This window comes from Hipposideros armiger, unplaced genomic scaffold (assembly GCF_001890085.2).
Source record: "Hipposideros armiger isolate ML-2016 unplaced genomic scaffold, ASM189008v1 scaffold_856, whole genome shotgun sequence".
NCBI lineage: Eukaryota > Metazoa > Chordata > Mammalia > Chiroptera > Hipposideridae > Hipposideros > Hipposideros armiger.
In genome coordinates this window covers 477,051-494,975 of record NW_017732206.1, presented here as the reverse complement: position 1 = coordinate 494,975, position 17,925 = coordinate 477,051, and the positions used below count along the sequence as shown (strand labels likewise).

General features: G+C 43.2%; 1 protein-coding gene across 1 annotated transcript in view; it reads right to left on the bottom strand.

Moving 5' to 3' along the window:
- ACMSD (aminocarboxymuconate semialdehyde decarboxylase) overlaps positions 1 to 17,925 on the bottom strand; it is a 61,718-nt gene that overhangs the window by 23,954 nt on the left and 19,839 nt on the right. Inside the window, exons 4-7 of the mRNA XM_019629446.1 lie at positions 9,620 to 9,669; positions 7,946 to 8,182; positions 3,333 to 3,426; positions 185 to 280 (exon numbers count right to left, since the gene is read on the bottom strand). Of these exons, the coding sequence (XP_019484991.1) occupies positions 185 to 280; positions 3,333 to 3,426; positions 7,946 to 8,182; positions 9,620 to 9,669 (477 nt within the window). The remainder of the gene's footprint in view (positions 1 to 184; positions 281 to 3,332; positions 3,427 to 7,945; positions 8,183 to 9,619; positions 9,670 to 17,925) is intronic.

Sequence of the window (17,925 nt, the reverse complement as noted above, 5' to 3'; positions counted from 1 at the left end):
CATGTGAGGACACAGTGAGAAGGTGGCCTTCTACAAACCAGGAAGACAGGCCTCACTAGAAACCAACCCTGCCAACATCTTGATCTTGGAACTCCAGAACTGTGAAAATATTAATAGTGTAAGCCACCCAGTCTGTGGTATTTTGTTATGGCAGCTGAGCTGACCAATACAGATAGGGTCTTACCTCCATGTGCAAAACATACTTTCAGCTTAGGAAACCTCTCGAACACTCCACCCATGATCATGGAGCAAATGGCTGTGGTGGTCTCTGCTGGCATTCCTGAAAGAGGAAACAGTCACAAGATACAGGGCTTGTCACCTCAAGCAAGAAGTTCAGTGATGCTAATGGCTGGGGAAGGGCTGCTTGCTGTAATCGCCAGTGCTGAGAAATGTGGGGCCCCTGTGCCCCAGCATGGCTTGGTTGTATGTGAACTATTACTTTGGCAAGCAGAGCAATCTGATGCTTTCTATTTGCCTTACAGGTAGAGTCATCTAATGGCTAGAATAGTCACGGAGCCAGAGGACCTGGCTTTTGTCCTGATTCCCCCAGCTTCGGTTATGGATGCAGCGGGGCGAAAGAATACAATAAGTCTGCGCTGAACCCTAACTCCTCTAATTTTTCTCTTCTGGCTTTTGACAAGTTATGTAATGCCCCTGAGCCGGTGCTTCTTCCCCTGTGGATGGGACAGTATTGCCCATCTTGCAAGGCTACTGTAGAGCCTTGCAAATGGCAAATGGTGAAATCGGGAAAGTTCTTGGCCAGAACTTCAAATCGGAGGTGCTCAACAAATATTAGTTGCTTCCCTGTGCCTCAACGTCTTCATCTGTGAAATGGGGATAATAATGGTTAGTTCTCACCACTTGGTAAGTGCTCTGTCAATATTAGCTAATATTATTATTCCTTCTAAATCTTTACTGCTGCTTAGAGCTGAGGTTGAAAATAACTGGATTACAATGAATTGTTTCAAGTGCTTTGCGCTCCTAGAAGCAGCAGCTGTTCCATGCCTGAAGTCTTCACCTCCATGGAGTCAGTCCTGGCTACATTTGCAGATGACTGCTTTTCAGACTGTGATTAAGAAATCTGTGGGGGCTCCACAGCTGAGTCTTGAATTTTCTGGGGAAGCCTGACTCTCTGGCTGCCAAATGGGGCTTCCTGGATGCTCATCCTGCCCCGGTGCTCCATGGAAAGTGACACCCCTGGCTCCCTGGCCTCTTGGGAATCCTGGAAGCCTGATGGATTCATATGCATCTGGGAGTGGGCAGAGCTTCCTGAGGCAGGGGATGGACAACATCACTTCCTGTTGGTCCTATGTTTCTGCTTTCCATTAACTACTTGGACTATAACCCCACAGTCAGTTCTCCATACAGGAGCCAAAGTGGATTATTACAGTGTAAATTGGATTATGGCCCTCCCTTGCTGGGAATCCTCCAGTCTGCTAATGGCCACCTTTGCATCCAGAATAGAATTTTGAAATTAGCTTGTTTTTCTGTTTGTTTATGATCTGTGTACTTGTTTATCATCTTTTTCCTCTAACCAGAACATAGGCTTCAGGAACGCAGAGGTTTTGTCCATGTCTGTATCTTTGGTGCTTGGTATAGGGCCCAACATGCTGGTGGAGGTCAATAATACATGTGTTACATCAATGAATGATGAGGTGACCCTTTGTGCAAATGCTCTCCTCTACTTTTCATGTGGGAAGTTGCAATGTAAATAAGTTTGTGGGACTTGTCAAAGTGTTGTGTGAACTAGGATGAGATTTTCTTTGAAGCTGGAAAGCATGGGGGCTTCTTAGGTTATCTCTTTCTACTAGTTGCTCAAAAATTGGGTAGGGGATGGGTAGGAAGCTGCCTTACTAAATACACTGGTCTCCAAAAGCAATACCAGGGGCATAAAATATCAGGGCAGGAAGAATCCAGATCAGCTCTCTCATTTTGCAAATGAGGAACTGGGGCCCAAGTAGGTAAAGTGACTTGCCACAGGTTATACAGAAAAACAGTGACTAGCTGGAACTGAAGTTCCGTTTTTGACTTTCAGTATATTGCTCCATTTAATTCTTCATGGTGGTTACTTCATTAATTACTTGTATTAATTGGGCTGAGGAGAGCATGGATAATGGCCTCCTGAAAGAAAATGCTATGCTGTTCATTTGGGGATCACTTTTCCTTGGGTTTGTAGGTAAGCTGTACTTTTTACTTGTGGCCCCAGAATTTTGTATCTGTCTCTATTTCTTTTTCTTATTAGGGATGATAATGAGAGAGTGGACAGGCCAGATGGAGATCTCTCCTCTTTCCCTTTACCTTACCTGCATATGGAACCATGAATGAATAGACCAGGAGTCAAAGAGCAGAAGATAAGAACAGATAACAGGAAAACGGAAAGCCGGGGCCATCTATAATGTAGGGCCTTAGATCCTTGGGTGGAGGAAGGTGACCTACTCGAAACTCCAGGGTTCTCATTTGTAAGAGCTGATGCTATTATTGGCTTCTAAAAAATCTGTTACACAGGCATGGTTACTTGTTTTTGGAGCCTTTTTAGGAGTCTATGTAGTGAGGTGGTTTTGGAGTCAAACAGATCTGTGTAAATTCCATTTCCACTTATTAACTGTGTGACTTGAAGAACTTTCCTAACCACTAGGAGACTCAGTTTGTGCATCTCTAAATTGGTTATTATAATGTCAACCTCATAGACTTGTGTGTGGATATGATTAAAATCAAATGAGGTGATATATTACTCAGCACTTATCTGAGTAGAAGCTCAATAACTCAATGGCCCAATTAATAATTCATTCTTTCGAGGCCCGCCAAGTAGCGCATTGGTTAAGAGCTGGCTTGGGACGCCAGAGGGCCCTGGTTCAGATCTCACATATGAGGGCCAGTGACACTGCCCTCCACAGCTAAGATGCTGAACAATGGCTCAACTTGGAGCTGGGCTGCTGTGAGTCACTGGCCATGGCATAGGCTGCAACCCCTGCTGTAGTGGGTTGCCATGGGCTACCGTGTGTAGCCAACAGCCAGCGTGAGCGGCCAGCAGCAGCAGCAGTGAGCGGCCGTCCAGAAGCCGGCGACTGATCTGTGTCACCCAGGAAGAGTGCAATGATGGTGTCAACTTGGGCCAGTGAAGCAACATCCTCCACAACTAGACTGAAGAACAAAATCACAGCAATTTGTCTGTTCCCCTTCCCCCGATTCCCCAGCACTCTTCCAATTCCCCAATAAAAATCTTTAAAAAAAAATAATTCATTCTTTCTCTCTTTGACATAATAAGGTTGACAGATCATTGGAAAAACCCAAAGACTCTGTTCTCTTTTCTAGATCCCCAACCTGACACAAACCTACAAGCCAAGGAAGCCAATATTTCGCCATCCGTCCATCAATCTGCATGTCCCAGGGGTGCACGAATAGGGAGCAGTTCAGCTTTTCAGCCGCCTTCAAAGGAGAAATGAGAGAGCAGGTTATTTGGATGAGCTGGCAAATATAAGGTACTACTAAAATATTTTTGAAGTTGTTCCCTTCTATACATCTATATAACACCTATAAGACACATTGCTAAATTTTGCTCCTGCTTGGAAAACAGAAATGACACTTAGATTTAACAGGGGGGTCGGTAGGTTTACCATCAATTACCATTGATAAATTTAATATATTGTTTGGCAAAACAAATCATAGGAAACACCCATCATTCAAATGTTTTGGCTGAGAGCAAAATGCTTAAGGACTGATCCTGCACTTCAGATGTGTGGGGAAATTTCCCCTGCTGGTCCTTACTTGGTTCACTCTTTCGAAAGGACTGCTCAGATTGTATCTTTAGAGTCAGGGATGGAGTGTTCCCTCCTTTCCTCCACTTGGAAACCTGAGGACATGGAAAGTGAGGAAGTGATGTGCTGGGAGCCAGGGCTTCAGGACTGGGTTGGGGCAGGCTAGCCTGACCCAAGGCCTTCGGTCACTCAGAGCCTGATGCTGGGTAGGTATTTCTGTGGTCGACACAATTTCAAAAAGCCTCAGGAGCCCATCTGAGTCCCTGAATAGTCTGGTGTGAATTAAATTACTTTAGAAAGGAAAGAGCTCTCAATGCTTCATTCAGGCAGGTACTGAGATGAAGGTCATGGGCAAACCTGCTCCAGGGCCTTCTGGGAAATGGAAATACCATCTGGATGAAATGAGCTTTATTCAACAAAACGTTTAATTTTAAAAAGTCCCCTCAACAGGCATTGAGTATTAGTACTTATCAAGTTTCAAAACAGATTTTCCTTAGCACATTTCTTTTTCATATATACTCAGATCCTGGAGTGACTCATCCTGTTATTAATTAGTATGCAGGCTAACTAGGCTGATGCAATATGACTTCTGTACATAAGCATTTTTTTAAATGGAGTAACAATTCTGGGACAACAAGGGGGATTCTGGAAGTGGCAGGCAAAGGGTAGGTGGAGAAAGGACTTTGAATTCAACAGGTTCTGGGGAGTAGAGGAGATATAAACCTTTTGACAGGAGAGGAGTTAATTGGTTTCTGGCACTGGATATAGAATATTGACTTCTTGGGATGGTTTGGGCTTGACAAAAGCATATGATCATGGTGTCTCAGTAGGATTTGACTCCTCATGAGGACAAAACTTGATTCTATGGCCTACGATTTCTAGTCAGTTGAAATTAACAAATACTTTTGGTTACTTTTTTTTTTCTTACTTTTTTTTTTTTAAGCTGAGCCATCCTGCCACCTGTTGGCAGCTCAGCAGCTGATCAGCTCGGGCCAGGACTTGAACCGCTGTTGCTAAGAGCTCAAACTCTTGAGCGAACTCTTAACCAACTGAGCCACTCAGCCGGCCCTTGGTCACTTCTGTATGTGTGGCATTCATTGTAGAGAACACAAAAAGAAATTGCTTCTACTCTCAAAATCATAACTCACATTAACTGAGAATTTATCATGTGCCAAAGTGGTTATAAGAATTTTATTTATTTATTTTTAATTTTTTATTTTTTTTAAAGATTTTTATTGGGGAATTGGGGGAAGGGGAACAGACAAGTTGCTGTCGTTTTGTTTTCAGTCTAGTTGTGGAGGACGTCGCTTCACTGGCTCAAGTTGGCACCATCATTGCGCTCTTCCCGGGTGAGGCAGATCAGTCGCCGGCTTCTGGACGGCCGCTCACTGCGGCTGCTGGCCGCTCACGCTGGCTGCTGGCTACACACGGTAGCCCATGGCAACCCATTTCCACGGGGGCTGCAGCCTACGCCGTCGCTGGCGACTCACGGCAGCCCAGCTCCAGGTTGAGCTGTTGTTCAGCATCTTAGCTGTAGAGGGCAGTGTCACTGGCCCTCATATGTGGGATCCGAACCGGGGCCCTCTGGTATCCCAAGCCAGTTCTTAACCATTGCACCACTCGGCCGGCCCGGTTATAAGAATTTTATAATCAGTCCAGCCGAGTAGCTCGTTGGTTAAGAGTTGGTTTGGGAGTGCGAGCTCTGAGCAGCAGGGCTGCTGGTTTGGATTTCACATGGGCCAGTGACACTGCGCCTTCTACAGCTAAGATGGTGAACAACAGCTCGACCTTGAGCTGGGTACTGTGTGTCGCCAAGTGAAGGCATAGGCTGCAGTGGGGCTGCAGTGGGCTGCCATAAACTACAGTGAGGGGCTGGCAGCCACTGTGAGCAGCCGACAGCGGGTGTGAGCTGCTGTGAACCGCTGTGAGTGGCCATCCAATGGCTGGCGACCTATCTGCCTCAGCCGGGGAGAACACAATGATCACAATACCAACATGGGCCAGTGAAGCAATGTCCTCCACAACTAGACTAAAGAAAAAAAGCACAGCAACTTGTCTGTTTCCCTTCCCCAATTCCCCAACGCTATTCCCTTCCCCAATTCCCCAATAAAATCTTTAAAAAAAAAAGAATTTTACAATTATTAACCAGTATAATCCTATATGAGATGAACACTTGTATTACTCCCATCTTACAAAAAAGGGAATGGGGGCTGATGGAGGCTGAGTAACTTTCTCAGGTCTTATGGCTGATAAATGGCAGAGACCCACAGTCTGCCACTACCACTCTGTTGGCCTCATACTCCCAACAAAGTCATTTTTTAGCCTGAAAACTGGGTTCACTCACTAAGAAGGGAGGTCTTGGAGATAAGGGGGACAGTTAGACGCTCTGGAGGTCCAGTCTCACCAGGAAACGACAAAGCCACCTTAGCTCATGGTAACCTCCCTCATTTGTTTCAGCACGTTACTGATGCAAGTTACAGAGTAGTGAGGCTGGCAGGTCTTGCTAACCATACAAATGTGCTGTCAGTCCCAGGACATCACAAGTCAACTGGGGCCAGGATGCTCTCCTGAAGCCCCTCAGAGACTCCAGTCTCCAAACAGCCTAGTTAGAATGATGGATGGGTCGAGCTAGTCACACTAATGAAAATACTACCCATTTGGACCCCAACCTGCTACTGTTCCTTTCTGGGCCCCTTAGTAATTCATAACCTCAATGCGAATGAATAATAATATGACTTGCAGCTGAAGGTTTGCTCACACTGTGCTGAAACAATTTGGATGCACAGTAAATAAATTTTCCGTCAAACCTCATTAAAGTTTCCAGAAAACATTAGCTGCATCGGCTAAGCCACTGTAGCCAGTAAGCTACAGGGAGTTCAGTATTTAGAGGAACAGTAAATCTTTCCAGTCATCAGGAGGCAATTTAACAGGCAATCCCCCTGCTGGTGGGCAGTGTCCATAGAAACAAACATGGGAAAATTCTTGCATGTAATCAGAGCTCAATAGAGATTAAATGAATAAATGATCAGTGATTACAGTGCCTGGCAAGTCTACCAACATCTATTTAATTCATTATTGAAGATTTTGTCTTTACAGTGAAAATAACAGAAAAACAATACTATTATAATTCTAGGAGGGAAGTAAAAAAATTAAACATGCAGTTGAATATAGAATTATGCGTCTCAAATCCTGGTACTATGGAAAGCAGGTTTAGTAGCACAGAGAACAGAAGATTGAGGAAGACTGGTAGAGAGGACGGCAGAACTGTGGACAGTTTACTCAGATACTTCAGGAATCCATGGCACTGAGTTTTTGAAAACATTTTATTATGCTGTATTTCAAATATAGAAAATTATAAATAATAGTACAATGAACATTCATATACTCACCATCTAGTTTTATCACGTGTTAACATTTGGATGGGATTTTTGTTATGTATTTTTATTATACATTTACAAAATATATGCCTTAAAAAGTATCTTAATTAAGGATTGATTAAATAAATGAAAATTATGCATATATTGGAAATTATGCAGTTATTTTAAAATCATGCATTAAGAGAAGTTTCATTTAGGATGGGAATTCTTAATTAGGACATGAAATCACATGTATAATAGAATTATGATTTCATTAAAAAATATATATATGCAGATATATGCAAATAAAAACAAATGAAATATACTATACCAATGGTTAGTTATATTTGGGCAGTGGGATTATATGTTTTTTTTTGTTTTGTTTTCCTGTTTATACTTTTCTGTATTTTCCACAGTTTCTTGAAAATTATTTTATACTTTTGAAAGTATTTTTTTCCAAAGCAAAAATAAATACTTTTTTTTTTCTGTCATTAAATTGGTTCTTTTGCACAGTGGCTGTGATGAGGGTAATATTTTGGCTTCCACATAAAAGATTAAGAGGAGAGCATGAAGGAGGTAGAAAGAAGAGAGATTTCACTGAGTTAAGTCAGGGCAGGCCTAGGAAGCATTCCACCCCTTCCTCTTTTAGTGGAATGGCCCGCTCCTTTTGGGGAGCTCTTTCCACATCTCCTCCTAAGTCTAGCATGTCATCAGGCATCTTGCTCGCTCTCTGTCCCAGCGAAGTGGTGCAGCGCGTTTTATCTTCCTCCCGCCAGCACCCAGCACAGTGCCCAGCCCAGCTGTGTGTACCCTGATCGAGTGCCGCCTACTTACTGCATAAACAGGGAAGAGTTCCTTGGCGTTCAGGTCCCACGCATTGATGTGGGAGCCGATCTGGAACCCCGGGAAGCCCAGCTCGTTCACACAGCGCTCCATCTCCTTCACAGCCAGCTCTGGGGCCTGCATGGGCAACGTCCCCAGACCCACGAACCTCCTGGGGTGGCTTGCCACTGTGGCAGCTAGGTCGTTGTTTAAAAGCTGGCACAGGTCTAAAGTGTCCTGAGGTTTGGCCTGGTAGAGACAGGTAAGGGAAAACTATATCGTTCAAAAACTACTTCTACTTCTCTAGATGTTTACCTGAACAACACCTCCCTTGGGCTGAATCATTTGTCACTATGGGTGGCTTTATCCCTCAGAAAGCTGATGCACAGGTTGAGATAGGCACTGGCCGTAGGAGACCTAGAAGCCAATCATTGCAAAGAAAACTGCTAGTATTGCTGATTAATTAGAAAAAAAATAAATGAGGCTATCATCTGAAAGGATGGACACAATTCCTGGGCTGACATCCTACGGTGGAGATAGACTGAGGATGCGCCGCCCTAACAGCTGCAAACAGGAGCTTGTAAGTCTGCACACCAGGCATCGCTGCTTCCTGCCGCAGAGAAGGCTGGGCCTGGGGAGTGTGTGATGTCACCATCAGGGCACTTCCTTGTCAGTCCTCACTGTGGGATATCAGGATGCTCACGTACCTTTTCTCTCCCTGTTTGTCCTCCTTTCTGAATTTCCTGTTGGCAGTGACTCTCAGAGTTACCTTAACAAAATTCTGATGCCAATGAAGTTTGCTTTCTGTTCCTCCAACTCTTCCCTCTTCATTATTTTCTTTCCTTTCAACATCAACCCAACCCACTGCTGAGAATTTGGTAGTTCTCCTACAATCCCCATTGTCCAGTCAGAATGACACCCAATCTGATAAATTCAGGTATATTGAGGTCTTAGGGCATTTTTATTTTAAGTAATGAATCTAATTACAGGAACAGAGAGATTGGATCATTATTAGTATTGGAATTATGAGCACAGGTGGGGAAGTATGTATGAGCAGGTGTTAGTTCCATTGGTCCTTAAATCAACACGAGTGAATATTTGTTTGAGCAGGTGCTTACTGCACCCCCAGCTACGTAGGAGGATATCCTTCCACAGGTTTGCAATCATGCCTGAAACTTTAAGCACTCAAGGCTTAACCACTTGGGGAAAAGCATCTAACTCCAGAACTCCTGTTTGGAATCGTATTATTTCCTGGGGAAAGGTACTATATCAGGCCATTATTATTGTTTCCCCTTCAAAATTGTTATCATCTCAGAATAAATTGGCTTGTCAATTACTGAGTAAGGCACTGCAGGGAGGAGTCATCAGATAGGTAATTTCTGGTGGAGATTAAGGTTGGGTCTAGAATTGTGCTGTCCAGTAGACATTGAATGCCAGTCACATAGTGATGTGGAACTACTGGCTGCCATGCTGGACCATGTGGGCCTAGAGCGAGGATAGAACTAAGAACACAGGCCTGGTAGGGCACACTGCAGTGTGAGAAGCTGAAGGATCCCAGTGACCTCTAAAGGGGAGAAGTGGTGGAGGGGTGGGATAATGTCAAGACTCGAATCATCTGTCTACTTGCTAGGGAGCCAGACATGAGCCTTCACCCACCAAGGAAAACGTTTGAAGTTTCACACTCACCCAGTAGCTAAACATGACGGGAACCGTGGAAAGGGCTTGCACGGTCACTCCTGGACAGACACAAAGAAAGGCCCAGCTGATGAGAAAAATGGCCCGACACTCCTTCTGCATTTCCCAGGGCCAAGGCGCCTAGCCAGTCTCCAAACCCTACCCCTGCTGTCCCTTCCCTCGCTGCTCCTCCCTGGGCCCTTCTCTCAGGCCCTCCGTCGCAGGTCTCCCTCATCCCTCAGTGTCAGTTTCTAGGGGGAGGGGAAAAGGCTGAAAAAACATGAAATCATTCAAGAAAAACTGATTGACTCCATTTGTCAAGGGTTATATCTACCCTCCTTCCTGTGAAGTTTATTTAAGCCAGACATTTTCCTACCAAATTTTTTCAGGGCTCCACATCTTAGGTCATGCGTGATAGAGTCTACGTATTTCTCAGCCACCTTCCCAGCCCTTTTAATTCAGCTCCTAAGCGACCCTGGTTCCCATTGTCTAGAATGCTCAGTAGAGGCCCCTGGATTTGGCTCCAGAATCCAGCATCCAGGATGCCTAGATCTTCAAGCTCTTGGAGCTGGGTGTCACGGAAAAGAGGCTGCCAAACGGAGCGTGGTTTGCCTTTCCCTCATGTTTATATCCAGCCCACCTGCAAGCCCTGTTGCTCTACTCCAGTTCCTTTCATCTGCCCACATCTTCCCATCCCCTGCCACAACCTGAACCAGGCCACCCGCGTCTCCTCTGTGGACAACTGCAAGAGCCTCTGAGCTGGTCTCTCACCACCGTTCTTGTCCTCCTAGAGCTTGTTCTCCACTTGGAAGTCAGAGTAAGGTGTTAAAAACTTAGATCAAGTCATTCCCTTGCTCAAAAATTCAAGGACTTCCCAACACACTTCGAGTAAAATCTAGACTTGAACTTGATCTATAAGAAGTACAACGTGGCCATTGTACCATGTTGTAGATAGTCTTTGAAATTCTTTTAAATTGTGGGACCTTGTTTGCTTTTAAAATATAAGATAAGGAAAGCAGTTCTTCGAAATCACTAGTGATGTAGCTTTGAAACAAAAATTTCCTAATTTTCCTTCTTCAAATATTTGAATTAGTTTCATGGTAGAGTATGCTGAGATTACACAATTAATTTTCTTTTAACTGCTCCCATTTCTACCCTTTATGTGTCAATGGGGACATACTGTGTACTGCTCAATGAGACAAACTATAGAAAGAAATTGGATCCTGAATCTGACTAAGCAGGAAATTGGCATCCTTACTCTGTGAATTCTAATTTTCCTGTTTTAATCGACTCTATAATAAGTAAGTACTATACGTTTGAACTTAAAAAAACTTAAAAGTAATAAAATGCCCCTTTAAATTTTTTTTTTTAAGATTTTTACTGGGGAATTGGGGGATGGGAAGAGCGCTGGGGAATTGGGGGAAGAGGAACAGACAAGTTGCTGTCCTTTTGTTCTTCAGTCTAGTTGTGGAGGATGTTGCTTCACTGGCCCAAGTTGACACCATCATTGCGCTCTTCCTGGGTGAAGCAGATCAGTCGCCGGCTTCTGGACGGCTGCGAGCTGCTGCTGCTGGCCGCTCACGCTGGCTGCTGGCTACACATGGTAGCCCATGGCAACCCACTACAGCAGGGGCTGCAGCCTATGCCATGGCCGGTGACTCACGGCAGCCCAGCTCCAAGTTGAGCCGTTGTTCAGCATCTTAGCTGTAGAGGGCAGTGTCACTGGCCCTCATATGTGGGATCCGAACCGGGGCCTCTGGCATCCCAAGCCAGCTCTTAACCAACGCGCCATTCAGCCAGCTTCCCTTTAAATTTTTTGATGGTATAGCACTCTACTTTAAAGCAGAATATACCTAATTAAAAATACTAATTTGGGGACAGAGAGAAAATGATGGCTATGAGGAGGGCTCCCTGAGTTCTCCCTTGGAAATCGCCGCAATTTGAACAGCTGTCACTCGTCAAAGGAACCTCCACTCATCACACAGAGCAGAGAAGAGACTCAAACCAGGATTGCTTGAAGGTGGGCAGACCAGGTGAGTGGGGGAAAAGGGAGGCAAGATGCATGGAGGCGCAGCCTGTACCTGCAGCTGCTGAGATGTGGGGCCCCAGGAGGCAGATCGGAGAGTGTTCCCGGGGCTCGCTCCCTGCATCCCAAAGTCTCGCTGAGCGTGCAGCGGGAGTGTGACGGTTTGCAGACTCTAAGTCAGAAGCCTTGGGCTGGGCGAGTGGGGGAAGAGAGAGGGGAGACATGTGTGCAGAGGTGCAGTCCGCACCCGAGGCTGCGGAGACGCGGGATCCTGGGAGACAGAGTGGAGAGCGTTGCAGCATCAGGGCGGGCACAGTTCCTGCGTCCCTGCGGTCCCGCTGAACTGCTGAGCACTGCTGAAGCGTCTGAGGCAGAAGCCTCAGCTCAAAACAGTGGCGGGATGTTTTTTGTTTGGTTTTGTTTCTTTTCTCTTTCTTTTTTTACTTTTTCTCGGACAGAAAGCAAAAAACAACTGCATAGATAAAAACCCACCACCACCCTCCCTCGGAGACCCTGGCTCCCACCATGCCAGAGTCTTAAGCTGACCTGAATGGAGGAGTAGTGTCAGATTACAGAGGGGCTCCTACTCCCAGAGGGTTGAGGAACTCAGCCAGGAAGAGGCTGCAGAGTGTGAGCCTACCTACCTGCCCCCACGTCTCCTGCACGGCATGGGAGGCAGGGCAATTTCAGCTGCTGAGTCTCTTGCAGGACCCCTGGCAGGTGGCTTTTAGCGGCTCAGAAATATCACACCCTCCACAGCCTCCAGCAGAAAGAGTGCCCGAAGAAGTACATCGAGCCTTCTGGCTGCACAGCACTCAGCGTGCCTCTGGGCAGGCGAGACCAGAAACGGCATTGACTTTGTAAAAACCACCAACCACGCCTCTTAGCCCCATCCATCGAGACCTGCATCGCCAGGGTCACTCTAGGTGCCAGGTGGCCGGCTCTGCCCCCACAAGACGCACAGGAGCTTTTGTACAACAGAGGACAACCTGGGGAGAGCTTGGTGGACTTGAACCAAGATTAGCACTGGGTTTTTTTTTTCTTTTTGTTTGTTTGGCTTTTTGGGGTGTTTTGGGGGTTTTTTGTTTGCTTGTTTTGGGTGTTTTTGTTTTTTTCTATTTCATTATTATCATTTTTAGTTTTTTATATAGGTGTATATATATGTGTATATATATGGGTGTCTAGATGTACTTTTTCTTTTTGCTCTTTCTTTCTTCTCTCCCCTTTGTCCCTTCTTTTCTTCTTTCTTTTCAAAGCTCTACTTTTCCTCCTTCTTTCCATTTTTCTGCAATATTTTTTTGTATGTTTGATATTTCTGTGCATGTTTAGTGTTGGTTGTTGTTTACATGTGAGAGTATCTGGTTTCTTTTGGTGGCTGTTGTGATCATGCTTGTTGATCTGTTATGCTCTAAAATCGCTCTGCAGCAGGGCCCAGCCAAAGAGGCACAAGAATCATAACACCCAGAGGCCGATTTTAGACCAAACCATAGCATAACCTGGTTTGACCTACAGGAGTCACCCCCAAAGGGAAATTTCTACAGGCACAAGTGCCCATAGGGGCCAAGCTTCATCAGAGGGGTCAACCCTCACACAGCAGCTTATAAACTGTGGACACAGCTAACCCTTACAGCTAGTCAGCCTGGGAGTCAATCCCACCTACTGACAAGCCAAAAGCAATCAAAGCTCAACTTCAACAGGAGAAGACACACAACACAAGGAACACCTCTGGTACACACGCACAGAATAGGGAGACTGAGTAATTAAAATATAAAGGACACATACCACATAAGTCCACCCAGAAAAGACTGAGAGACCTAGGGGATCTACCTATTACATGGAAGCAAGCACAAAGAGTAAGCCAGAATGGGGAAACAAAGAAACACATCCCAAATAAAAGAACAGAAGAAACCTCCTGACTCAGTGGAACTAGAGGAAATAGAGGTAACCAACCTATCAGAGACAGAGTTCAGAACACTGATGATTAGAATGTTCAAGGAAACTAGTGAGAATATAAAAGATAGAGTAAAAGATAGAGAAATCATGAAAAACAACCAACTAGAACTAAAGAATTCAATTACTGAAATGAATAACAAACTTGAAGGAATTACCAGCAGATTAGATGAAGCAGAGGATCGAATCAGTGAATTAGAAGACAAGATAGCAAAGATCATCCAAGCAGAACAACAACAACAAAAAAGACTAAAAGACATTGAAAATAATTTAAGAGAGCTGGGCGATAACATCAAGCGCAACAACATGCACATCATAGGATTACCGGAAGGAGAAAAGAAGGAGCAAAGGATCGAGAATGTATTTGAAGTAAAAATGACTGAAAACTTCCCTAACCTGGTGAAGGAGATAGACATACAAGCCCATGAAGTGCAGAGAGTTCCAAACAAGATGATCCCAAACAGGCCCACACCAAGACATGTTATAGTGAAAATGGCAAGGGTTAAAGACAAAGACAGAATCCTAAAAGCAGCAAGGGACGGGCAGCAAGTTACTTACAAGGGCACCCCGATAAGATTATCATCAGCTGACTTTTCTACTAAACTCTGCAGGCCAGGAAGGAGTGGCAAGAGGTTTTCAAAGTGATGAAAAACAAAGGCCTACAACGTAGACGGCTTTGTCCAAAAAGACTATTATTTAAAATTGAAGGAGAGATAAAGAGCTTACAAGAAAACAATAAGCTAAATGAATTCATTACCACCAAGCCAGCATTCCAGGAAATGTTAAAAGGACGTCTTTAAGCAGAAGAAAGAAAAAACAACCTAACTAATGAAGACCAGAAACACAAATAACTAAATGGCAATAACTATACACCTATCAATAATCACATTAAATGTAAATGGATTAAGAGCTCCAATCAAAAGACATAGGGTGGCTGACTGGATAAGAATGCAAGACCCTTGCGTATGCTGTATACAAGAGACTCACCTCAGATCAAAAGACACATACTGCTGAAAGTAAAGGGGTAGGGTAAAATATTTCGTGCAAATGGAACTGAGAATAAAGCTGGAGTAGCGATACTTATATCAGATAAAATGGACTTTAAATGGAAGGATATCATAAAGGACACAGAAGGGCACTTCATAATAATAAAGGGATCGATCCAACAAGAGAACATAACCCTAGTAAACATTGATGTACCTAACATAGGAGCTCCTAAATATATACAACAGATATTGACAGACATAAAGACGGAGATCAACAGCAACACTATGATAGTAGGGAACTTCAACACCCCACTGTAACCAATGGACAGATCCTCCAGACAGAAAATCAATGTGGAAACAGTGGCCTTAAATGACACTTTAGACCAGCTGGATTTAATTGATATTTTCAGAGCATTTCACCCCAAAGCTACAGAATATACGTTCTTCTCAAGTGCACATGGAACATTTTCCAATATAGACCACATATTAGGCCACAAAACAAGTCTCAATAAATATAAGAAAATCGAAATCATATCAAGTATCTTTTCTGACCACAATGCTGGGAAATTAGAAATCAACTACAAGAAAAAAACTGGAAAACAGAAATACATGGAGGCTGAATAACATGTAACTAAATAGCGAGTGGGTCAAAAATGAGATCAAGGAAGAAATCAAAAGATACCTCGAGACAAATGAAAATGAAAACATCACAACTCAAAATCTTTGGGATGCAGCGAAAGCAGTCCTAAGAGGGAAGTTCATAGCAGTGCAGGCCTACCTAAAGAAGCAAGAAAAATCTCAAATCAACAGGTTATCCTTACACCTCTGGGAAATGGAAAAAGAACAGCAAAATAAGCCCAAAGGGAGTACAAGGAAAGAGATAATAAAGACAAGAGCAGAAATAAATGAAATAGAGACCAGAAAAACAATACAAAGGATTAATGAAACCAAGAGCTGGTTTTTTGAGAAGATAAACAAAATTGACAAACCTCTAGCTAGACTCATCAAAAAAAAAAAAAAAAGAGAGAGAGGACACAAATTAGTAAAATCAGGAATGAAAGAGGTGAAGTGACAACAGACACCACAGAAATACAAAAAATTTTAAGAAATTATTATGAGCAACTATACACCAACAAATTTGACAATCTGGAAGAAAGGGATAATTTTCTAGAAGCATACGACCTTCCAAAACTAATGCAAAAAGAAACAGAAAATCTGAATAGACTGATTACTACCAATGAAATTGAATCAGTAATCAACAAACTCCCAACAAACAAAAGCCCTGGACCAAATGGCTTCACAAGTGAATTTTACGAAACATTCAAGAAAGAGTTATCACCTATTTTTCTCAAACTATTTCAAAAAATCCATAAGGAGAGAAGGCTCCCAAACTCTTTCTATGAGGCTACTATCACCCTGATTCCAAAACCGGACAAAGACAATACAAAAAATGAAAACTACAGGCTGATATCTCTGATGAACATAGATGCAAAAATCCTCAACGAAGTATTAGCAAAGAGAATTCAGCAAAATATTAAGAAGATTATACACCATGATCAAGTGGGATTCATCCCCAGGATGCAAGGTTTGTCCAATGTTTACAATTCAATTAATGTGATACACCACATCAACAAAAGGAAAAATAAAAATCTTATGGTCATATTAATAGATGCAGAAAAAGCATTTGACAAAATCCAGCATCCATTTATGATAAAAACTTTTAGCAAAGTGGGAATACAGGGATCATATCTCAACATAATAAAAGCCATATATGATAAACCCACAGCTAACATCATATTCAATGGGGAAAAGCTAAAACCATTCCCTTTAAGATCAGGAACAAGACAAGGCTGTCCACTTACTCCACTTTTATTCAACATAGTTCTGAAAGTTCTAGCCACAGCAATCAGACATGAAAAAGAAATAAGGGCTGGCCAAGTGGTGCATTGGTTAAGAATTGGCTTGGGACATGAGCTCTGAGTAGCAGGGCCCCAGTTCAGATCCCACATTAGGGCCAGTGACACTGTGCCCTCTACCGCTAAAATGGTGAACAACAGCTCGACCTGGAGCTGGGCTGCCGTGAGTCGCTGGCAAGGGTGTAGGCTGCAGTGAAGCTGCAATGGGCTGCCATAAGCTACCTTGAGTGGCTGGCAGCCAGCGTGCACAGCTGGCAGCCAGTGTGAGCTGCCAAGAGCCGCCATGAGCAGCCGTCCAGTGGCCAGTGACCGATCTGCCTCACCTGGGAAGAGTGCAATGATAATACCAACATGGGCCAGTGAAGTGATGTCCTCCACAACTAGACTGAAGAACAAAAGGACAGCAACTTGTCTGTTTCCCTTCCCCAATTCCCCAACGCTGTTCCCCTACCCCAATTCACCAATAAAAATCTTAAAAAAAAAAAAGAAAGAAAAGGCATCCAAATTGGTAAGGAGGAAATAAAATTGTCATTATATGTAGATGACATGATAGTATACATAGAGAACCCCAGAGACTCCCTCAAAAAACTGTTGGAACTGATAAATGAATTCAGTAAGGTAGCAGGATACAAACTCAATATTCAGAAATCAGTTGCATTTGTATACACCAAAAACAAACTATCAGAAAGAGAAATTAAGAAAACAGTCCCATTTACAGTTGCTTTAAGAACTATAAAATACTTAGGAATAAATTTAACCAAAGAAGTAAAAGACCTGTACTCAGACAATTATAAGACATTGAAGAGAGAAATTAAAGAAGATACAAATAAATGGAAACACCTACCATGCTCATGGATAGGAAGAATTAATATAGTTAAAATGTCCATACTGCCTAAAGCAATATATAGATTCAATGCAATTCCTATCAAACTACCAAGGGAATTTTTCACAGAAATAGAAAATATAATCCTAAAATTTATATGGAACCATAAAAGACCCCAAATAGCCACGGCAATCCTGAGAAATAAGAACAAAGCCAGGGGAATCATGCTAGCCAACATCAAATCGTATTACAAGCCTGCAATAATCAAAACAGCATGGTATTGGCATAAAAATAGGCACATAGATCAATGGAACAGATATACGGTCAATTAATCTATGACAATGGAAACAAAAATTTACATTGGGGTAAAGATAATCTATTCAATAAATGGTGCTGGGAAAATTGGACAGATACATGCAAAAAAATGAAATTGGACCACCTCCTTACATCATATACAAGAACAAATTCAGAATGGATTAAAGACTTAAATGGAAGACCTAAAACCATAAAACTCCTAGAAGAAAATATAGGGAGTAAATTTGCAGACATTAACCTAAGCAATATTTTTACTGATATATCCCCATGGGCAAAGGAAGTAAAAGAAAAAATGAACATAT